General features: G+C 45.9%; 1 protein-coding gene and 1 pseudogene across 2 annotated transcripts in view; one reads left to right on the plus strand and one right to left on the minus strand.

Annotated features, from left to right (window-relative positions):
• GSDME (gasdermin E) overlaps window positions 1–24,909 on the minus strand; it is a gene marked incomplete at both ends in the record, with an annotated part of 60,783 nt that overhangs the window by 20,296 nt on the left and 15,578 nt on the right. The window contains 3 exons of the mRNA XM_079711113.1: window positions 91–211; window positions 1,810–1,981; window positions 23,868–24,060. Of these exons, the coding sequence (XP_079567239.1) occupies window positions 91–211; window positions 1,810–1,981; window positions 23,868–24,060 (486 nt within the window). The remainder of the gene's footprint in view (window positions 1–90; window positions 212–1,809; window positions 1,982–23,867; window positions 24,061–24,909) is intronic.
• Window positions 7,470–13,985, plus strand: LOC307057924 (telomerase RNA component interacting RNase-like; annotated as a pseudogene). Its single transcript has 2 exons — window positions 7,470–7,705; window positions 13,424–13,985. The product of its transcript is annotated as a telomerase RNA component interacting RNase-like (transcript).

Consider the following 24,909-nt stretch of genomic DNA (forward strand, 5'->3'; position numbering starts at 1 on the left):
CTCTACAAGTGTGTGCCTCAGGAGAAGATGGGGTGTCCCTCCGCGATGGCTCAACCGCCTCCAGAGAGCTCTGAGCTGAGGCGCACTCACCGAACTGGCCGTCTGCTCTCACGTACAGCTCGATGACGCCGCAGGCGATGGTGGTGGGAGCCGGGATTTCCAGCACCACATTGCTGTCCCTGATGATGTTCCCATCCTCCGCCGCTGACACCTGTGCGCTCAGGCTCCCCCAGGCTTCTCCTGCCCCCATGTGGCCAGCCTAGCGCCTGTGCACAGAGAGTGCCAGGCAAATGCCCGTAGAACGGAGCAGAAAAAGGGACCAGCCGGCAGGGGTCAGGATTTAATCCTTCTCGGCCTCATGATGTCCTACACGTATTCCAAAGTCAATGGCCAACCTGGTGGCACAAAGGTGAGATCCCAGTTTGGGATACAATGAAGTTAGGTCTATGGTGCTGAATAAAGAAGACAGTAAACAAGGTAACTTCCCATTTCCCTCATGGAGGATTATGGAAACAACTCTGAAATCCTCAGAAAATCCTCAGTGGTAAGAGAGCCTGACTAGGAGAACCTAGCTGAGAGCAAGACCCCCGAGCACTGCCTCCTGGACCTCGTGGATGGCACACTGTGCAGTCAGATAAAACCAGGGGAGACGCACAGGGATGAGAGAAGGGTGGGCAGGAAACGCCGAGTCGGGCACCAAAGCTCTCTCCTTCCAACCCTGTCACAAATACGACCCTTGCCCACCATGGCCTGCAGACGAAGATGAGAAGCTAGTCGTTGCCCAAGTGCTGGAGATCAGAGACATCTTTAGCAACTTGATCCTGGTCACAGTGTGATGCCAGCTGGTCTCCTGACTCCCAGGCAGGCTCCAGGCCTTTGGTGGGGGTCACCGTGGATAGAAACATCGGCAGGGCCAGCGGAAGCCATCTCCCATCAGGCCTCATCACTCTGTCCGGCCTGCCCACCCCAGGGAGAGGCCAGCCCCAGACCTGTATCTCCACCTCCTACATACAACTTTTCTGGGTCCTCTAGTATAATTTGAAAGTTACCCCAAGAAGTAAATCTCTAAGAAAAGAATATCGGGCACCATGGCAAGCTGGAGGGGAGACAGTCTGGGGTTGCAGCCTCCTGTCCCAGTTCCGTTCCACTGAAGCTCAGGGATCAGCTTGGTAAGACTGTCTGTAACTTAATCCAGAAGCATCTGTGTATGTATATAAAGACATATGTACAGATCTTTACCTTCCCTAACTCAATCCATTAGGGATTTAAGGCAGCTAAAGCAAAGGAATCATTTTGAGACCCTTGGCTCTGAGGGGCTCTAGGGGTCATCTGTGCATCAACCTAGCCAATGCTCATTTGACCCATTTTCTTTTGGGAAAGCACCTGATCCAACCCTGCATGGCCCATCCAAGTGTCCTATCACCCCGGCCTTGGGTTTACTTCAGGAGTGAGCACGGACCGGGATGGTCCAGTGAGTGCCAGCCCTGAAGCACTCTTTCCACTGGGGATGAGGTGGGAAGAAAGCCAGGAGCTGCCTCCCCACAAGCTTATATGAGAGGGAATCTACCCCAGGGAAAGCAGCCACAACCTTCTCTTGAGTCCTGGATCCAGAGGTGGCTGAAGCTAGATCACCCCAAATGTTTCAGTTACATAAGCCAATAAATTCTTTCTTGTTTAAACCAATTTGAGTTGGATTTCTGTTAACTCACTACAGAAAGAATCCTGACGAATGAAGACCCCACCCAAAGAGGCCCCTGACCGAGGCCTCCGTGGCCTCTGACCCGGCACCTCCACCCGCTGGGTGCGCACCTGCACGGTCTTGGTCTGGAACCCCACCATGCCACCGCACTTCTCCTCGATCTGGACGTGCTCGGATATCACACACTTCCTCGTCGTCACTATCTTCTGTGTCAGGACACACAGGACCTCATTCTTCCTCTCCAGCACCTGCTGCAGCACTGGATTCTTCAGATTTATTGTTCTGAAAAAGAAAAACGCCCGTGAGTGGCCTCGTGCCTCAGGGGAGATTGATGCAGCGTGAATTTTCGCCTCTCGCACAGCTGGCGGCTGAGGAGCAAACAGGTGACAACCAGCATCGTTTATTTTCCAGTGATGAGAGAGGGGGCAGTTCATCCGGAAAGGCAGAAACCAAAGTCTCCCAAGGCCACCTCAGAGCTGCCAAGCCTCCGGAGAAAGGCTGGACACCGGGGGGCGGGGGAGGCACCTGTCAAACAGGAGCAAGAAAGAAACCCAGCGGGCATGGCAGCTGCGGTCCATCGGCCCACACCGGGGACTCCACCCTGTCATTTAACCAGAGGCTGCGGGACCACAGACATCACAGGTGTGGGCAATAAATACAGGATTACTCTGGGGGGAATGCTGACCAGTGCTTTTCACAGAGGAGAAGGGAACAGGCTTGAAGCACGAACAGCAAGGAAAAAATTGGACTTGAATTTAAAAGGTACTTTTTAATCTGTCTGTCCAGGAAGGACATGTAATCTCTTAGAAGGGATTTTACATCATTTTACAGATGGGGAAACTGAGGCCAGTTAGGCGTGGCCTGCCCAGGTCACCCAGCAGAGACTTGGGGCTCCCAGGTGGCTCCTCTGGGGAACTTCAAGAACAAGGTAAATTTCCATCTACGGAAGATGATTTGTTGCTTAGAAGCAAACGATGAAGTGCCCCCTCTGGAGGTCTTGTTCCATGCTGTGAGTCTATGGAGTGGACACGAAGAAAACCAAATTAGAGTTAGTGTCAGCACAAGAACAATTACAGTGTTCATCCTGTGCTTTTTAAACAATCCCAGGTTAGTTACCTTGAAAGCTCACCACCATCCCCAACAGTGGTGGTCACCCCGCCCCGCGGGCAGACGCAGGTTCTCCAGACTTCAGCAAGCATCCCCACAACAGAAGCAAGTAGCTGGAAAGGGCCTGTCTCCACGTAAAAAGCTGCCTGGGGTGGAAACAACCCGTATCCAGAAACAGATGAACAGATAGGCCAACGTGGTCCATACACACAATGGGACCTTATTCAACCGCAGAATGGAATAAAGCTGACACATGCTATAACACAAACGAACCTTGAAGCCATTATGTTGAGTGAAAGAAGCCAGGCACAAAAGGACAAATATTGGATGATTTTACTTACATGAAATAACTAGACTAGGCAAATTTAGAGCCACAGAAAGTAGATTTGAGGTTACCAGGAGCTGAGGGAGAGAGTATGTGGGGTTCTTGCTTGACAGCTACAGAGTTTTTGTTTAGGGTGATGAAAAAGTTCTAGAAATGGATAGTGGTGATGGCTGCATGACAGTGTGAATGTACTTAATGCCACTGAACTGTACACCTAAGAATGGTTAAAATGGCAAATTTTATATTTTATCACAATAAAAAAAAAGTGAAGACAGGAAAGACTTTTCAATCTCAGCAGTGGTCAAAGAAATGCAAATTATAACAATGTTTCACACATATTGAATAAGTCATAAAGATAAATTGACAACAACAATGAAATCTGGCTACAAACTTAAAGAAATGCGTGCATGGGAAACCCAGAGGATAGTACACGTGTGATCAGGAAAGGTTTCTAAAACGCACCTCATTTTTCATCTCCTGGTGCTCGGGTTCGCCATTCCAGCCACTTTACTAACAATCTCCCAACTTAGGAGAATCAGCACCTTTAACCTCCTGTTTCGTACAGTTTGCAATTTGTCCAGAGGATGAACGGGAAGAGGGGGAACCAATGAGAGACTAGCTCTAGGTGTTTGGACGGGCACATGTCACTCTAATTTCCAATCAGGAAGAAGAACTAACCAAAGGCTCAGCCTGCCCCCCGGAACCAGAGTAGGGCCTGAAGCAATCCTGCGGTTTTGCGGCCAGCTCCCAAAGGGCTGGACCCAAAAGAACACATCTGGAGGCGAGGGCAGGGGAGTACACACTGAATGGGGGAGAAGAGCGCCCCTTCCTCACCCAGCGGAACTGCTGCTCCCCCCAACCCCGTTCCCATGAGATCACCTGCCTCCCATGTGCCCGCAGTTCTGTGCAACACAGACACCTGCAGTCAACGTGCAGGTGGGTCCCAGCTTCATCTCCTCCTCGCTGGGTCACTGCCTCTCATCTCTGAGCCTCAGTCTGCACATCTGTAAAGTAAGGGCTGGCTACGAGGCTTACCTGTGGTGACCCACACTGTACCCGTGTGAAAATGTTTCTTTCCTTCCACTATTGGCAGGGAGGCCAAATCAAGTTCCCTCTCCAGGCTGGCCAGAGATATGGCCACAGTTTTCAGGGGAGCCTTCAGCCGGGGAGCAGACCCTCCAAGCAGCTAAGAAAACAGCTACCCGGATACAGGCCAGGAGCTCCTGGGGGAGGAGAGCAGGCAGGAGCTGCCGGAGGCAACAGGTGGGGATGCACTAGGAAGCGTGGCTCCACGCCCGTCACGGCTGCCAGGGACCAGGCTGTGGGCCAGGGACGCCAGCGGGAACAGAGGCTCCTCTCCTAAGGTACCTGAAAGCTCCCCAGGCCCAGCCCTAATGAAGCTGCCTCCTTCCCAGTCTGAAGCTTTAATTTCCATTCTCTTTACTTCTAAGGCTTGGAAAGCCAAATGCAAACCAGACAGAAGAAACCCAGAGAAGATTTTTAAAACTCTAACAATATCCAAAAGGAGGGACACGGTTTTCTTTCCCAACACATAATGCAGCCCCCAGGACCCCTCCCATAGAGACAAGGGGAGGGCATGCTTTCCGAGCAGACCCCCATCCCAAACTCATTCACTCCACAGATAACTGGGTCCTATTATGTTCTGGGCTAAATGCTGGAGATTCTCAGTGAGCAAGACCAAGGTGATCACTGTTGCCATGACCCTCCTGTGTAATAGCCCTTGATCATAACATGTCCTAGAGGAATAGGGCTTCAAATGGAGTTCTGATAAGGCTCTTCAAAAAGTAATGTGCGTCATGACAGAGTAGGGGCAATCAGCTCTTAACCTGTCTTCCGTGGAGAAATTATGAAACTACAAGGGCCCCAGGGGACGACTAGTTCTGAGGTAGAAAACCAGTTTCATCTTGAATACCACCTCTGATGGATCCATCAATGATCGCTGCCTAGCTACTGGGAAAGGATTCTAAGACTGGGTCTAGGCAAGGAGGCAGTGAGCAGCGAGGAAGCCATGACTGACTCGCAACGTCTGCACAGGCCTGGGAGGGGACGTGGTCCTGATCACCTGGATCTAATCCAGTGTCTGTGCTCAGAAAGGGAGACTGCGGCCCTCAGAGGTCACAGACTGGCCTGGATCCCACGGCACACATCTTCTGACTCTCAGACCAGTGATCTTTCCACTACACTGCTCTAAAAACTGACGGCAAGAGGCTAGGGTACAAAGGCACTCTGAAGAAACCGTGCAAGACTGCAGGGGGTTTGTTCCACCATCTCTCCAGGAACAGAGATTGGGACATTATAAAGAGCCCAAAGATGGTGGCTGGCCTGATACTGCAAAAGTATTAAGCAAGAATTACTAACCCACAGAAATGCAGCTATGTACTGACGATTAAGGCTTTAGCAATTTCGGTATTTCTCCTAAAGGGTTTTGATTTATTGGCTAACACTAAAGGAGAAGTGTGTTCGCAGACCAGCTGTACAGTGGAAAAATTAGAAAGGCTGTGGAGGTTAGGTCCACGCACGTTGCTTGTAAACTTGGCTTTGCTCTTCTGACACTTCATTAAGCAGCAAAGTCTGCTTCTCTCTTTTTTTTTTTTTTTTTTTTTTTTTTTTTGCGGTACGCGGGCCTCTCACTGTTGTGGCCTCTCCCGTTGCGGAGCACAGGCTCCGGACGCGCAGGCTCAGCGGCCATGGCTCACGGGCCCAGCCGCTCCGCGGCATGTGGGATCCTCCCGGACCGGGGCACGAACCCGCGTCCCCTGTATCGGCAGGTGGACTCTCAACCACTGCGCCACCAGGGAAGCCCAGTCTGCTTCTCTTTTGATAGCCAGCCTCCTCTAGTCTAGAGACCTGGCAAAACACCCCACCAAGGCCGTGACTAGAGTTTAATTTCGGTGACCACCTCCTCAAACCCTGAAGCACGTGCCTCTGCTTCTTCCACTGCCTGCTTATCCCCCGGGGGACAGTCCTTGCCCCGTTGGAGTCTGTACGCTCCCAGAGTGGGCAGGGGAGGGGGAGCACTTCCACCACGTCCGTTTTGTTCCTGCAGAGGCACCGCACTGAGAACCGGCGGCCTGGAGGGCTCTGACACCCCCTGAGTGTGATGAACCACTAGCTGCCTCCCCCGATTTTGTTCAGGTTTGGGAGCCTGGTACAAGGGCGTGGAAGGGGTAGCCCAGACCCACAGATGAGTCTTGGCCCTTCCTGGTAACTCTGCTGTTCTGGTCAGGGATTGGGGAGGATGGGCCATCCGTGGCAGTTCTGGCCATTGAGACTTGAGGAAAAGTCTGCTGGGGGTTCCTGGGAGGCTCTTTCTCTCTCTTAAAGAGAAGCACAAGGAACAGACTACTTTTCTGCCTCTTGGCTTCATCTGCAATGCAGTCATTTGGGCACCAAAAGGTGAACTGGGCAGCTGGGACAAGAAATGCATGGAGACTACCACAAAGGGGTTCCACGGGGCCACTGGATTAACCAGCCACCGGGAACCTCAGGTGAAGGTGACCCACCCTACCTGGGGATGTTTTCTTATGTGAGGTAATAACAGATTTTCTTTACAACTAAAGACACTCTAACTGGTCCATGAAGTTACTGTTACCTTTATCTTACAGAGGGACAGAAGCAAAGAGAGCTCGTAAGCCAGTGACCCAAAGGCACACAGCTGACCAGGGCCAGAGGGAGAATGCAGCTGGGCCTATCCAACCCCGAAGCCCTATGTCTTTCCATCTTCCATCTCCCTCCTTGACTTCCTCTGGGCCCTGTACACAGAAGGTGCTTCACGTGTGCTCGAGAATGAACAAGCAGCCTCTCTACTCAACCCTCCTGGGAAAGCTCCCCAGAGACTAGCAGCAGATCCTCTGGGAAACCCAAGCAGCCACCACCGGCTGGCTCCTTCCCGCCAACAAAGTCTCCGTTTCAACCATAAAAGGAACTTCCCACACACCCACCAGAGATGATCGACCTGGAGCTGGAGCCAGGGCCAGGAAGTCTCTAGAAACTTGAGCTGCTCTGCCCTGGGGCTCCACTTCCACATGGTGAGGAAAACCCTGCTCTGTGTCACAGGGCTGTGACTTCAGGACTGTAAACTGCCTGAAAAAAATCAAAATCAGGGCACAACGCTAACCACACATTATTAGCAAAGTGACGGGGTCACCCTCACCTCTGTGCACACCGCCGTCTATTCAATCCCTTATCTCACTCACTCAAAACCAGGGAGAGAAAGGAGAAAAGGACTAAGCCATTACAGCCTTTCAGCCTTTCAGATGGAGTAACTAATTCACTGCCACCTGCAGATGCAGCAGGTCTGAGAGATGATAAATGCGAATGAGGCTGATGCAGGGAGTTGAGCTCACGCGGGAGCCTGTGGGCCAGGTTTTGCCTTTCAAGCTCTGTGCATCACAGCTGGATGGAAAAATCACGTGTTTTGTGGACCTGGGCTTCCATCTCGAGTCCAGGCAAATTAATTATCCTCTGCATCTCAGATGCAAAATGAAGATGAACCAAGTATTCTTCCAACCCAATGGTGCTGACTGTACTGCAGGCACCATGTGGGTGCAAAGGTGAGCAAAAGAGGATGTTCCAGGAGGGACACAGACACGGAATCGGGCAGTTATGACAAGCGTTACCCCACAACGGGGTTGGTGCCCCCGTAGGGAAACCGTGGCGTGACATGGCTGCTGAAGGAAATGACAGCACATCTGAGTTGCTGGGCAGGTGAAGCAGAGGGACGGAGTCTGCGTGTGGACTCTGTGTGCCTGTGCGGATGGGAGTGACGGAGCCTTCAGACAGGGCTAGGAGGTGAGAGAGAGCCTGGGGCGTCGACGCCCGCGATTGAAATACGTTCAGGCGACTGGCCTGGAGTGTGTGAGGGGAGGAGGGCGTGGATGTCATCCCAGGGCAGTGAAGAGCACAGAAGGGCACATGCCAGGCAGGGACACCACCCGACGGGCTGCCGTGCAGAGAATCAAGTGAGTGCAGAGGGACCAGCCGGGAGACTCCTGGGACATCCAGGTGAGAGACGGTGGAAACCGGCACCAGGGCACTGGTTGTGAGGCTGGGACACTGGGAACAGGCAGGACAGATATTCAAGAGGCAGAATCAACTAGCGGGAGACTAGGTATGGGAGGGAAAGGAGGGAATGAGCCCCGCCTGATGCTCAGATTTCTGGCTGAGATAACTGGACTTAATGCTGCAGCAACCGGCACCTCAGAGGGAGTCGGGCAGCAAAGCGGGTATAGAGACGAGCAGCTCAGTGATGGGCGTCAGACATGATGTGAAAGCCCTGGTGGAATAAACATCTGCTCGCCTGAACTCTAATTCCTGACTCAGTCCAGCCAACACAGTTTTGTATCAATACATCACATCTTGTCAATTTTAAAACACACATGTTTTTCACATCTCTGAAATCAGGATGTTTTTCAAATGACATGGTTTAGTTGGCAGTGTTCTTTCTTAGTGGTACATAAAATAGTGGTGCTTCTTACGATGGATGAAATCTTGGATTTGACGAAATAATGTCTATCAACCTTAGAAGAAAATAGTACGTGAATGTCTCTCCTTATGACTTAAATCCTACCTAGTTCCAAAAAGATCTGAAGTAGCCTTTCACAATAAAGCTCGTAGGACAGGATGATTTCTGTAAAAAGACAAAAACTACTCCTGGGATCGAATATTGGAAAGAATGCTCAGAATGCCCTCTCTCCCACAGGAGGGGTTCAGCTCAAATAAAAACAATAGAAGGTCAAGCAGCCTTTTAGAAGCTCCCAATCCTAAGAACTAAAACCCAAACCAGGAGACAGAATAATCTAGGGGAAAAATTTTTAAAGCAGCAGTAAACTGACTGACTTTCAGACATCACAGAGATGGGTATGGCCTGGGGGTCTCAGGAAAGACATCTTTTAAAAAGAGTGGATTCGGTGGGGCCTTGAGAGCTTCACTGTTGCTCTTCCCAAAAAGAATATGACGAGAGACAGGGCCCATTAATATGTTACTGATATTGCTCAAGAGCTTCTTACATCTTGATTCAAGAACTGAACAAGCATCTCCTGTGACAAACGAAACATTCTGAGAGAACAGCCTACGTGCTTTCCAGACTTTTCTGAGGCACAGCACATGCCTGGGTCCACTCTCACTTGGGGGGAAGCCAGGCTGCTGCCACATGCAGGAACCAGAGCCTCTCTGACTCACTGAAGGTAGTGAGTCCTTCCATGGTGGGGTTCACGATGCAGACCACACGGCTGCCTGTCTCCCCTCCACAGACGAACGAAACAAGGGCTCCAAGACGTCAGCATCAGAAACCCCAAGGGCTTCACTTAATTTCTCTTCTGAAACTGCCTCTCCCACCCCACCACCAAATGCTAAGTTACCCCTTACCTTCCCACAGCTCTGACCTTTCCCAGCTTCTGTAAACAGGCTCTATTGGGGGCTAGTCAGAATAGCAATAATTATGGAAGTGTTCACACTAATAGCTACAATTTTTGAGAACCTGCCATGTGCCATGCTTTGTTTATATGCCCTCATTTAATTCTCACATAAACTCCTTGGGAACAAGAATCCCATTTTAGTAACAAAATCCTGGGCGGTGAAGGCAGAAAAAGATGGTTCCTATATCTTGGTTTTAAAAAAATAGATCTTTTTTAAGCCAGGAGTTGGGGGGTGGTTTATTAGTGTTTGTTATATACTTCTATATTTCCACAACAAATTTTTTCATTAAAAAAATATTAAGCCTGAAGTTTACTAGTCAGCCTAAAAATACCACCAACACTAACACCAAGAGAAGAGCAGGAAAAGGTGCTGATTGACACTGATACCCCCAGACCCCGAGATGCCTTCACCTAGTTTATTTTGACTACTTAAAGGCTGCCTTTAAGAAACAAAGAAATAAGAGAATAAGCAAAAGACCAAGATTCAGGAAACTCTTGTTCTCCAAGTACATGTGGCCAGGGGTCTTTAAATTGTTAGGCACAAAATCTATTAAAAATAATGGTGTCACTGGTCAGAATGGCCATCATCAAAAAATCTACAAACAATAAATGCTGGAGATGGTGTGGAGAAAATGGAACCCTCTTGCACTGTTGGTGGGAATGTAAATTGGTACAGCCACTATGGAGAACAGTATGGAGGTTCCTTAAAAAACTAAAAATAGAACTACCATACGACCCAGCAATCCCATTCCTGGGCATATACCCTGAGAAAACCGTAATTCAAAAAGAGTCATGTACCACAATGTTCATTGCAGCACTATTTACAATAGCCAGGAGATGGAAGCAACCTAAGTGTCCATCAATAGATGAATGGATAAAGAAGATGTGGCACATATATACAATGGAATATTACTCAGCCATAAAAAGAATTGAAATTGAGTTATTTGTAGTGAGGTGGATGGACCTAGAGTCTGTCATACAGAGTGAAGTAAGTCAGAAAGAGAAAAACAAATACCGTAGGCTAACACATACATATGGAATCTAAAAAAAAAAAAAAAGGTCATGAAGAACCTAGGGGCAAGACAGGAATAAAGACGCAGACCTACTAGAGAATGGACCTGAGGACATGGGGAGGGGGAAGGGTAAGCTGGGACAAAGTGAGAGAGAGAGTGGCATGGACTTATATATACACTACCAAATGTAAAACTAATAGCTAGTAGGAAGCAGCCGCATAGCACAGGGAGATCAGCTCAGTGCTTTGTGACCACCTAGAGGGGTGGGATAGGGAGGGTGGGAGGGAGGGAGACGCAAGAGAGAAGAGATATGGGGATATATGTATAACTGATTCACTTTGTTACAAAGCAGAAACTAATAAACCACTGTAAAGCAATTATACTCCAATAAAGATAGATAGATAGATAGATAAATAAATAAATAACAAAGAGTCATGTACCAATGTTCATTGCAGCACTATTTACAATAGCCAGGACATGGAAGCAACCTAAGTGTCCATCAACAGATGAATGGATAAAGAAGATGTGGCACATATATACAATGGCATATTACTCAGCCATAAAAAGAAACGAAACTGAGTTATCTGTAGTGAGGTGGATGGACCTAGAGTCTGTCATACAGAGTGAAGTAAGTCAGAAAAAGAAAAACAAATACCATATGCTAACACATATATATGGAATTTTTTTAAAAAAATGGTTCTGATGAACCTAGGGTCAAGACAGGAATAAAGACACAGACAGAGAATGGACTTGAGGACACAGGGAGGGGGAAGGGTAAGCTGGGATGAAGTGAAAGAGTAGCATTGACATATATACACTACCAAATGTAAAACAGATAGCTAGTGGGAAGCAGTTGCATGGCACAGGGAGATCAGCTCAGTGCTTTGCAACCACCTAGGGGGGTGGATAAGGAGGGTGGAGGGAGATGCAAGTTGGAGGGGATATGGGGATATGCATATGCATATAGCTGATTCACTTTGTTATAAAGCAGAAACTAACACAACACTGTAAAGCAATTATACTCCATTAAAGATGCTAAAAAAATAAAAATAAAAATAATGGTGTCAGAGAAGGACATGAGCACACCTCCTCTCATGAAAACACCAAAATCACAACTAAACTGCTGAACAACCATCGACAAAAAAACCACTGGAACCTACCAAAAAAGATATCCTACATCAAAAGACAAAGAAGAAGCCACAACAAGACAGTAAGGGAGGCATAACTGCGATAAAATCAAATCTCACACCTCCTGGGTGGGCGATCCACAAACTGGAAAATAATTATATTGCAGAGGTTCTCCCAAAGGAGTGAAAGTTCTGAGCCTCACATCAGGCTCCCCAGCCTGGGGGTCTGGCATTGGGAGGAGGAGCCCCCAGAGCATCTAGCTTTGAAGGCCAGAGGGGTTTAATCGCAGGAATTCCACATGACTGGGGAAAACAGCAACTCCACTCTTGGAGGGTGCACACAACATCTTGTGTGCACCAGGACCCAGGGGAAAAGCAGGGACCTCATAGGAGCCTAGGCTGGATCTACCTGCTGGTATTGGATGGTCTCCTGCAGAGGTGGGGGGCAGTTATGACTCACTGCAGGCACAAAGGCACTGGTTGGCAGTAGTTCTGGGAAGCACTGGCGTGAGCCCTCCTGGAGGTGGCCATTTTCTCACCAAGACCTAGCCCCACCCAACAGCCTACTGGGATGCCTCAGGCCAACCAACCAACAGGGGAGGAACACAGCCCCACCCATCAGCAGACAGGCTGCCTAAAGTCTTCCTGAGCCCACAGGTGCCCACTAAACACACCCCTTGAAACAGCCCTGCCCACCTGAGAGACAAGACCCAGTTCCACCCACCAGTGGGCAGGAACCAGTCCCTCCCATCAGAAAGCCTGCAGAAGCCTCTTAGACCAGCCTTATCCACCAGGGGTCAGACAGCAGAAGCAAGAAGAACTACAACCCTGCAGACTGTGGAACAGAAACCTCAATCACAGAAAGTTAGACAAAATGAGATGGCAGAGGAATATGTCCCAGGTGAAGGAAAAAGATAAAACCCCAGAGGAACAGCTGCAATCTACCCGAAAAAGAATTCAGAGTAATGATAGTAAAGATGATCCAAGATCTTGGAAAAAGAATGGAGGTACCAACCAAGAAGATACAAGAAATGTTTAAAAAAGAGCTAGAAGATCTAGTGAACAAACAGAGATGAATAATACAATAACTGAAATGAAAAATACACTAGAAGGAATCAATAGCAGAATAAATGAGGCAGAAGAATGGATAAGTAAGCTGGAAGACAGAATGGTGGAAATCACTGCTGCAGAACAGAATAAAGAAAAAAGAATGAAAAGAAATGAAGACAGGGACTTCCCTCATGGTCCAGTGGTAGACTCCACACTCCCAATGCAGAGGGCCTGGGTTCAATCCCTGGTCAGGGAACTAGATCCTGCTTGCAGCAACTAAAAAGACCTTGCACACAGCAATGAAGATCCCACATGCAGCAGCTAAGACCCAGCACAGCCAAATAAATAAATAAATATTTTTTTTAAAAAACAGAAAAGAAATGAAGACAATCTAAGAGACTTCTGGGACAACATTAAATGCACCAACACTCCCATTATTGGGGTCTCAGAAGAAGAGAGAGAGAAAGGGCCTAAGAAAATATTTGAAGAAATAATGGCTGCAAATTTCCATAACATGGGAAAGAAAACAGTCCAAGTCCAGGAAGCGCAGGATCCCAGGCAACATAAACCCAGGAAGGAAAATGCCAAGACACAAAGTAATCAGATGCATTGCCCAGGACGAGGCAAGTCGGGTTCCAAGCGCAGGGCCGGAGTGGCCTCCCCAGAGTCCTTTGCACGGCACCTGGTGAAAAAATAGCTGCCCAAGGGAGACGGGTGGAGCCTCCAGGCCAGGAGGCACCAGGCCCCGCAGGCAGTGGTGGCAGCGAGAGCCGATGGGCTGAGTCAGGGCCCAGGACGTCACCCGAGAGCGGGGATGATGAAGTGTCGGGCAGAGGTTTGAGCCCAGTGTCGGACAGTGTGAACTTGTTCACCAACAGCAGCAGCTTCCTGGAGCTGTTCAAGTGAAAGATGGAGAGGAGCAGCAGCAGTGGCAGGAGGAGCCACCCCCAGGCTCACAGTGACCCAACCAGCCGGCCACTGCCGCGACCACAGGTCCTGGGGATCTGAAGAGGAAGGGCAGCCCAGGCCCCACGCTCAGCATCATGGGCAAGTGCAGAGGTGGGAACAAACTAGCCCTGAAGACAGGAATAGCAGCCAAGAAGAAGATGGAGAATGAGGTATTAACAAGTAAAGGTGATGCATGGGCCAAGTACATGGCAGAGGTGAAAAATTACAAAGCCCCACCAGTGCAGAGATGATGATAAAACTCGGCACCTGATGAAATGATCCCCCCTCCCTACCTGGCCAAGGCCTGGGTCTCTCTGCAATGTACATAACTATGTAATGCAGCAGCACAGCAGCCTTCCCCCCAAGGACTTATATACAGAAAGAAACCGAGATGCTTCCCACAGCTGTGGATGATTTTCCAGGACTCTTTTTTACCTTGAGCACTTGCCTCCTGAGACTTCACAGAACAGTGGTCTACTGTCCCCTCTCTTCCCATCTCCTCCCTCTTTCTGATTCTTTCTGTCTTCCTCTTATCACCCTCCCCTCCCTTTAGCCATCACTTCTGGGAAGTAAAGAACTTGACTTAGTGCTGGTAAAAAAAATAAAAAAACAGAGAGAGATACATAGTAATAAAACTGACAAAAATTAAAGACAAAGAGAAAATATTAAAAGAAACAAGGGAAAAGCAACAAATAACATACAAGGGAATTCCCATAAGGTTATCAGCTGATTTTTCAGCACAAACTCTGCAGGCAAGAAGGGAGTGGTACGATATACTTAAAGTGATGAAAGGGAAGAAACTACAACCAAGAAGACTCTACCCAGCAAAGCTCTCATTCAGATTTGATGGAGAAATCAAAAGCTTTACAGACAAGCAAAAGCTAAGAGAATTCAGCACCACCAAACCAGCTTTACAACAAATGCTAGAGGAACTTCTCTAGGCAGGAAACACAAGAGAAGGAAAAGACCTACAATAACAAACCCAAAACAATTAAGAAAATGGTCATAGGAACATACATATCAATAATTACCTTAAATGTTAATGGATTAAATGCTCCAACCAAAAGACACAGGCTTGCTGAATGGATACAAAAACAAGCCCATATACATGCTGTCTACAAGAGACCCACTTCAGACATAGGGACACATACAGACAGAAAGTGAGGGGATGGAAAAAGATACTCCATGCAAATGGAAATCAAAAGAAAGCTGGAGCAGCAATTCTCATATCAGACAAAACAGACTTTAAAATAAAGACTATTACAAGACACAAAGAAGGACACTACATAATGATCAAGGGATCGATCCAAGAAGAAGATATAACAATTGTAAATATATATGAACCCAACATAGGAGCATGTCAATACATAAGCCAAATGCTAACAACCATAAAAGGAGAAATCAACAGGTGTTAAAGTGAGGGACTTTATCACTTACACCAATGGACAGATCATCCAGACACAAGATCAATAAGGAAACAGGCCTTAAATGACACATAACACCAGATGGACTTAACTGATATTTATAGAGCATTCCATCCAAAATCAGCAGTATACACTTTCTTCTCAAGTACAAATGGAACATTCTCCAGGATAGATCACATCTTGGGCCACAAATCAAGCTTCGGTAAATTTAAGATAACTGAAATCACATCAAGCTCTTTTTTGACCATAACACTATGAGACTAGATATCAATTACAGGAAAAAAACTGTGAAAAATACAAACACATGGAGGCTAAACAATGTTACTGAACAACCAATGTATCACTGAAGAAATCAAAGAGGAAATCAAAAAATACCTAGAGACAAATGACAACGAAAGCACATCAATCCAAAATGGATGGGATGCAGCAAAAGTAGTCCTAAGAGGGAAGTTTATAGCAATACAATCTTACCTCAGGAAACAAGAAAAATTAAAAATAAACAACCTAAACTTACACCTAAAGCAACTACACAAAGAAGAACAAACAAAACCCAAAGTTAGTAGAAGGAAAGAAATCAGAAAGATCAAAGCATAAATAAATGAAATAGAGACAAAGAAAACAATACAAAAGATCAATGAAACTAAAAGCCCGTTCCTTTTTTTTTTTTTTTTTTTGTGGTACGTGGGCCTCTCACTGTTGTGGCCTCTCCTGTTGCGGAGCACAGGCTCCGGACGCGCAGGCTCAGTGGCCATGGCTCACGGGCCCAGCCACTCCACGGCATGTGGGATCTTCCCAGACCGGGGCACGAACCCTCGTTCTCTGCATCGGCAGGCGAACTCTCAACCACTGCGCCACCAGGGAAGCCCTAAAAGCCCGTTCTTTGAAAAGATAAATAAAATTGATAAACCTTTAGCCAGACTCATCAAGAAAAAAAAAAAAAGAGAGAGGGCTCAATTCAATAAAATTAGAAATGAAAAAGGAGGGATTTCCCTGGTGGCACCATGGTTAAGAATCCACCTGCCAATGCAGGGAACAAGGGTTCGATCCCTGATCCAGGAAGATCCCACATGCCGCAGAGCAACTAAGCCCATGCATCACAACTACTGAGCCTGCGCTCTAGAGCCCATGAGCCACAACTACTGAGCCCGTGTGCCACAACTACTGAAGCCCATGCACCCTAGAGCCCATGAGCCACAACTACTGAGCCCACACTCCACAACAACTGACGCCTGCATGCTCCAGGGCCCACATGCCACAACTACTGAGCCCGAATGCTGCAACTACTGAAGCCCGCGTTCCTAGAGCCCATACTATGCAACAAGAGAAGCCACCACAATGAGAAACCCACACACCACAACAAAGAGTAGCCCCCGCTTGCCACAACTAGAGAAAGCCAGTGGGCAGCAACAAAGACCCAAAGCAGCCAAAACAAAAAAAAAGAAAGAAAAAAAGGAAATCATAAAGGAGAAGTTACAACAGGCACCACAGAAATACAAAGGATCATGAGAGACTACTACAAGCAACTCTACGCCAACAAAATGGACAACCAAGAAGAAATGGAAAATTCTTAGAAAAGCAAAACCTTCCAAGACTGAAACAGGAAGAAGTACAAAATAGGAACAGACAAATTACAAGTACTGAAACCAAAACTGTGATTTTAAAACTTCCAACAAACAAAAGTCCAGGACCAGATGGCTTCACAGGTGAATTCTATCAAACATTTAGAGAAGAGTTAACACCTATCTTTCTGAAACCCTTCCAAAAAATTGTAGAGGAAGGAACATGCCCAGGCTCATTCTATGAGGCCAGCATCACCCTGATACCAAAACAAAAGCTACCACACAAAAAGGAAATTACAGATCAATATCACTAATGAACACAGACTAAAAAATCCTCAAAATACTAGCAAGCCAAATCCAACAATACATTAAAAGGATCATACACCATGAACAAGTGGGATTTATCCTAGGGATGCAAGGATTCTTCAATATATGCAAATGAATCAATGTGATAGACCATATTAACAAACTGAAAAATAAAAATGATATGATCATCTCAATAGATGCAGAAAAAGCTTTTGACAAAATTCAACACCCATTTACAATAAAAAAAAAAAAACCCTCCAGAAAGTGGGTATAGAGGGAACCTAGCTCGACATAATAAAGGCCACATATGACAAAACCACAGCTAACATCATTCTCAATGATGAAAAGCTGAAAGCACTTCTGTAAGATCAGGAACAAGATAAGGATGTCCACTCTCGCCACTTCTATTCAACAAAGTTTTGGAAGTCCTAGCCACAGGAATCAGAGAAGAAAAAGAAATAAAAGGAATCCAAACTGGAAAGGAAGAAGTAAAACTGTCACTGTTTGCAGATGACATGATGCTATACATAGAGAATCCTAAAGATGCTACCAGAAAACTGGTAGAGCTCATCAATGAATTCAGTAAAGCTGCAGGATACAAAATTAACACACAGAAATCTGTTGTACTTCTATCACTAACACTGAAAGATCAGAAAAAGAAATTAAGGAAACAATCTCACTGACCACAACTAGAGAAAGCCAGTGGGCAGCAACAATAAATCACATCAATATCTTTTTTGATCCATCTCCTACAGTAATGGAAATAAACACAAAAATAAACAAATGGGACCTAATTAAACTCAAAAGCTTTTGCACAGCAAAGGAATCTATAAACAAAACGAAAAGACAACCCTAAGAATGGGAGAAAATATTTGCAAATGAAGCGACCGACAAGGGATTAATCTCCAAAATATACACACAGCTCATGCAGTTCAATATTAAAAAAACAAACAACCCAATAAAAAAATGGGGAGAAGACCTAAATAGACCTTTCTCCAAAGCAGACATACAGATGGCAAAGAGGCACATGAAAAGATGCTCAATGTCACTAATTATTAGAGAAATTCAAATTAAAACTACAAAGAGGTACCACCTCACAACAGTCTGAATGGCCATCGTCAAAAAGACTACAAACAATAAATGCTGGAGGGGGTGTGGAGATAAGAGAACCCTCCTACACTATTGGTGGGAAGGTAAATTGGTAAAACCACTGTGGAGAACAGTATGGAGGTTCCTTAAAAACTAAAAATAGAACTACAATATGATCCAGCATCCATCCTGGGCATATATCCAGAGAAAGCCATAATTCGAAAAGATATATGCACCCCAATGTTCATTGCGGCACTACTGGCGATAGCCAAGACATGGAAGCAACCTAAATGTCCATCAACAGAGGAATGGATAAAGAAGATGTGGTGTATATATATATATACACACACACACACACACACACACACACACACACACACACACACACACAGAATGGAATATTACTCAGCCATAAAAAAGAACAAAATAATGCCATTTACAGCAACATGGATGCAACTAGAGATTATCATATTAAGTAAAGTAAGTCAGAGAAAGACAAGTATATGATATTGCTTATATACGAAAGCTAAAGATAATGATACAAATGAACTTATTTACAAAACAGAAACAGACTCACAGACTTAGAAAACTTATGGTTACCAAAGAGAAAGGGGGGGTGATAAACTGGGAGTGTTCAGGATTGACATATACCTTCCACTATATTTAAAATAGGTAACCAACAAGGACCACTGTAGAGCAAAGGGAACTCTACTCAATATTCTGTAGTAATCTAAATGGAAAAGAATTTGAAAAAGAATAGATATATGTATATATATAAGTGAATCATTTTGTTGTACACCTGAGACTAACACAACATTGTAAATCCACTATACTCCAATACAAAATAAAAATTTTTTAAAAGATGGTGCCAGCACTGAATTGAGTGCAAAGGTAAACAGAATCATTTCAAACTATCTGCTGGGGACTTCCCTGGTGGCGCAGTGGTTAAGAATCCACCTGCCAATGCAGGGCACATGGGTTTGAGCCCTGGTCTGGGAAGATCCCACATGCCACGGAGCAACTAAGACCGTGCACCATAACAACCGAGCCTGCACTCTAGAGCCTGCAAGCCACAACTACTGAGCCCACCGGCCACAACTACTGAAGCCCATGCACCTAGAGTCCATGCTCTGCAACAAGAGAAGCCACTGCAATGAGAAGCCTGTGCACCGCAACAAAGAGTAGCCCCCACTTGCCGCAACTAGAGAAAGCCCACATGCAGCAACAAACACCCAATGCAGCCAAAAATAAATAAATCAAATAAATTTTTTTAAAAAACAAAACATCTGCTGGCCACAGGGAAAGATATCAAGTAGAAAAGACCAGTTCCAACTTTGCTGCATGTTTTTTTTGTTTTGTTTTGTTTTTGTTTTTTGTGGTACGTGGGCCTCTCACTGTTGTGACCTCTCCCGTTGCGGAGCACAGTCTCCGGACGTGCAGGCTCAGCAGCCATGTCTCACGGGCCCAGCCACTCCGCAGCATGTGGGACATTCCCGGACCGGGGCACGAACCTGTGTCCCCTGCATCGGCAGGCGGACTCTGAACCACTGCGCCACCAGGGAAGCCCGCATGGTTTTTTTTTTTTCAAGAAAGAGATAGGCCCCCAAATCCCTCCCCTCAAAATACTCCTAAATAAAGAGTTGATGGCACATTGAAATTTCACTCAGGAGAGCTATTGTGGTAACTTTAGAGGTCAAATGTGGGCCATAACAAATAGGAGCATTTAAAATTTTTTCTTGTGTGTAAAACTTGTACAATTTGTAAATATTTAGATATAGTAAGACTTTGCGGGTGTAATTTTAAAATACTTTAAATAATTATGAAGGTTCATCATTGCCATACCATTGCTTGCATGATATATTCGTTTCATATAATTTATAAGTTAGAATTCTTAATGAAGAACCAAACTTCTAATTATCATGTATTCGTAGAAAAATGTAATCTTTTCTTTACCACAATTTGCCTTACAATGAACCAGAGAATGAAAGTGGGATCTGCCTGTACCATAACACCCCCCCTTAACCCCTAAACAGTCAGGAAAGCACAAAATGGCACCGTCTCTGGAAATCAGCTGAAACCAAGGCCCTGAACTCAAGGGGAAGGAACTGATGTGTGCACTCGGAGTCCACTCACTTCTACATTTAGCCCAGAGAAAACCCTCAAAGATCCTCTAGTCCAACTATTCCACCTATACCTAGCAGGGACAGAAGCGACCTAGCATGTCTGCAGAAGTTATTTTCCAGGAATAAACTTCCTCAAACACTAGGAGATTAGAAGCAATAATCAGTGGCAGAGATGGGGAGGGTATGGCGGTTACACTTAAAGCACTGACAAATGGCAGCTGACGATGGAAAAACTAAAGAGTTTGTCTCAGAATAATACTGGATCTAAGGAATAAAACGTGAACCTGAGTCATTATGGAAAGGTCTTAGCCTGTTTTCCATCAAGAATGTTTTAAGATAAACATAGAGCTCTCATTCAAAGGGGTCACGTCCACATGCCTGGAAAGTTAAGTCCTGTGGTCCTATGGATTGCCTTCATGCTCAGCAATGCTACGTAAATGTTATATATGAACGCACCTGGTTTATCAAGGACAGATGAAGTTTGTTTTTGAGATGTGCACACGTCTCACTGACAATAAAACAAATACTCTGAATTCCGAGGGCTAAAATAACTTGTATACAGATGACAACTTATCTAAATGACCTGAAATAAAAATGATAGCAGATATACATACACATATGTATATGTATAACTGATTCACTTTGTTATAAAGCAGAAATTAACACACCATTGTAAAGCAATTATACTCCAATAAAGATGTAAAAAAAAAAATGATGGCAGATAAGCCCTCGAGAAAGACAGTACTTAAGCATTACTAATCACCACCCCTAAGGTTACGCGTGTCAAACAGCCAGCCTTATCAATCTGATGATGTTGTGGGAGTCCAAAAACAGGCAGACCATGTAGATTAGAATTTATTATTCCAGTGTGAAGTAACAAGAATGTTAGTTTTACATGATCTCCATCCTATGGTTAAGTCTTCCTCCTCTTCTCTCCCCTGTTGCTCAACTTTACCTCTTAGCAACAAAACAAGGAAGCGGTGACTCTGTGATAAGATACCTCTTCCATTTCTAGACTTTAAATTTGTTCTTTACCATGTTCCTGGTGTTGCCCCTACCCCTCTTCCCCTACCCAGGCCATCCTTTCCCAATCACCTGTAGAAAGAACAGAATGTCTAAACTCTCCCCAAGTGATCTCATGCCCTCGTGTGGGCACCTCCAGGTGGGCAGACCAGCTATTCACATGTGCTTGCTCAGGACAGTGCCTGGAACACTGTACACCCCCTAGGTACTCTCACTGGGGGCCCAGATTCATGCCTCTGCCTTTATATCTCCTGTTATAATTTTAACTATTTTTATCTCAGCCAATTCCTTTGCTTCACAGTCACTTCAAGAATCATGTAGAGGAAAGAACAGGAGTTTGGGAGCCAGAAAATCCTGGGATGAATATCAGCTGCAGCACCCAAATTGAGCTCCGGGACTGAGAACAAGTCACTTCCTTCCCTGAGCTTTAAATCCTCAAACCTAAAAAGAGACAGCTGTGCAGAGTAAATGAGATGACGTCTACAAAGTGCCTGGCACACAGTAGGTACTCAGCAGATGCCTATCTCCTTCCCCTCCCTCTCTCCCCCTTATAACTGCTGGCCCTAGCATCTTTCTCTGAGACTACTTTTTCCCATCTCTACTCACTGACTTCTCCCCATATGCTTCCTATTGGCACTATCTTCTACACCTGAATCACGAAGAGTGTTTGAGAAACCTATAACGGGAAACGTGATTATAGAGCATTGCCAAACTGTGGTTTTTCAAACAGAAATAACAAGACTGCAGAATAGGATTACGCTATAGAGGGCTGTCTAAAGACTGAGGGAACAGCCAGCCCTCCTGTCCCTCTTCCCCCTTATTTGCCAGACTTAGCAAATAAAAATATAAGACCTCCAGTTAAATTTCATTTTCAGACAAACAACAAATATCTTTCCAGTGTTGTAGTAGAGAAGGAAAATGCCTCTCTAGCAAAGAAGAGCAGTAGAGAAAAGATAATTAAGGTCATGTCTATCAGAGAAAGAGGTGGCTGTCCCTTCCACCTGGTGTCACCAGAGAGAGCTTAAAGTTCTCTGACCCTGACGGAGAAAGGGAATTCCTGCCTGAGTCCTAACTCAGTAGAGTCCTGGAGTTCTAGAAAGTGCCAGGAGGCAATAGTCAAATAACAACCATGGTCTTTCAACTCCATTAAGCATCAGCTTAGTGGAGAGGTGAATGGGTTTTGAAGACTTCAGTTGCCCAAGCATCCTCGATATCTGTACAAAATCCACCCACCAAATGCTTGATACATGAGTTTTATGGTATTTTTTACTCATTAATTTTTAAACATTATTTTATTCAATGAGCAAACCTATTTTATATTTCATATAATCCTAAGAACATTGGAAAAGAGGAGATAAGCTACCTATACTTAACACAAGTGAGTTTTCTCTTAATTTATTTGGGTTGACATTTTCCATTTTAAAAGAAAAAGGGTGATAAAATTGCACATGAAAATGCACCTATGTTACTGTACAAATGGAAATATCATCTCTTGTCAGGATTACTACAATAACCTCTCAATTGGACTCCCAGCTCCCACCCATCCAGTCTCTCCTCAGCCCAGCGGCCAGAAGGATCCTTCTAAAACATAAGTCAGATCCTGTCACTTCCCTTCTCAAAGTTTTCCAGTGGCTTCCCACCTCACTCCGAGGAAGAGTTCATCTTTCCAGTGGCCTGCAAGGTCCTACGGGACCTGCTACCGTTCCTTTACCCCCTCTGACCTCACCTGCCCTTGACCTATTTACTCAGCCCCAATCACACCACCTCTGCCTACAGCCTTCTTGCCCAGGACACTCCTATGCTCGCTCCCATCCCCAGCTTCAGGTCTTTGCTCTGATGCCATCTTCTCCAGGATGCTTTCTCTGGTCACCTTTTCAAATCATAGCCCCCATTCCTGGCACGTTCTATCCTCCGTCTCTGCTACATTTTTCTCCATTCCAGAGAGCACCATCAACCTACTACATATTTCACTTAGTTGCATGTTTTGTGTCTCTCCCCCCTAGAATACAGGGCAGAAATGTTGGCATTCTGTTCACTGCAGCATCCCCAGCATGTAGAACAGTATGTGGTACATCGTAGGCACTCAGCAAAATTACTTATGGAATGTTGAATAAACATAAGGTAAAAATAATGAGGTATTATCATTTTACTGGGGTAAAATGTATTCACTGAAATCTAAACAACGAATAAACGTGGGGTTTTCTTTAAGACTTCAGAGTTAAAAACCAGCTCTTCCCCTGAAGCCCCCCACACCTGCTTTCTCCTTTTCCTAATCAGAAAATCATAAAGAGCCAGGGCAGAAGGGGGATTTTTCTACTTCTGATATTAATATTCAGAAATGTAGGACGGAGCGTTCTCACTGTTGGTATTTTATAAATCGTATGATTTCCTTAAAGTACACATTTGTCTGAAGTAACATCCTTTTAAAATGCTTCCCAAGTCTCCCCTCTCAGGCTAAGAACAGTCAACGTCCAGACTAAAGGATGCACTGCTCATCAAGTTTCAGCACGTGGGCATTTGGTAATGTTTGCTGATTGGCCAAGATCCCAATGTCACCCTTCTAGCCAACACCCCACAGAACGACCTTTCAATGAGAGACATGTCAAAATCCAAAATGCCAAGCAGAATTCCCATTACCTCTCCTGGGCAGCTCCAATGAGCTGCTGCAAGTCCACCTCCTGCTTCCTCAGGGTTCCAAACGAGGACTGACTCTCCACGAGGCCTTTGCCACCAATGTTCAGCTTGACATTCCCCAGTGCCGTCTCCAGGGTCCCACTCACATGGTTTTCAAACTTGCCCTCGTACTTCACAAAGTCCGACTCCACGACCACTACAGTGAATGAGACATGCAGAGGAATCTAATGACAAAACGGCCACCTCTGTGCCTCGGGTCACCTAGCTTTCCAATCCTGCAGAAACCTGTGGGAAACACGAGGTCTGCACCCAAAATGGAAAGCCGGTGGCCGCGCTGTGTGTATGGGCAAAAGAACCTGGGTGCTAAGAGCATGGCATGCCCTGGTGGCCAGGGACTCTACTGGGCACTTTTTTTTTTTCATCCTTCAATTCCAATATACACACATATAGACAAGTGCACAAAAAGTATCTATAGAGTTTCATGAATAATTTTAAAGCAAACATCTGTTTAACTACTATCCAGGTAAAGAAATAGGACATGTTAACTATGTGCTTTTCCAGGATGAAGGAACTAGATGAGGATGACACCAAAGCACAGAGAAGATAGCAGCCCAGCACCCTGCCCACCCACCCAGGGAGTGGCCTGCCTGATTCAGTATCTGGCAGGTCAGGTGCCTGAACCTGTCCTTGGGCATCCTCCCTTCTCACTGGTGGCCTGGGAGAACACTCCCCTGGCCTTCATTACCGTCTCCATTGAAACAGTTCTCCCCATATTTACCTGTTTATATCTGACCTCTACCCAGTCTTTCAATACCTTATCAAGCAATTCCTTATCTCTGTGTTCCTGATAAAGTCAGTGGGCATGGCCTTCCTCCCTGCTTCAAACACCATCTTGGAACACACAAGCTCCAGACTCTCCATTCTTCCTTCCTGGCTTCCCAGACACTAAGAAAGATGCCCCCACCCAGCTGGTGTCCCAGCTTCAATCAACTCCCCTGGAAACTGCCACGCTCCTCATCTGGTCATACCAGGCGATTGCTATCAG

The sequence above is a fragment of the Hyperoodon ampullatus genome (assembly GCF_949752795.1).
Source record: "Hyperoodon ampullatus genome assembly, chromosome: 9".
In the NCBI taxonomy this organism is placed as follows: Eukaryota; Metazoa; Chordata; class Mammalia; order Artiodactyla; family Ziphiidae; genus Hyperoodon; species Hyperoodon ampullatus.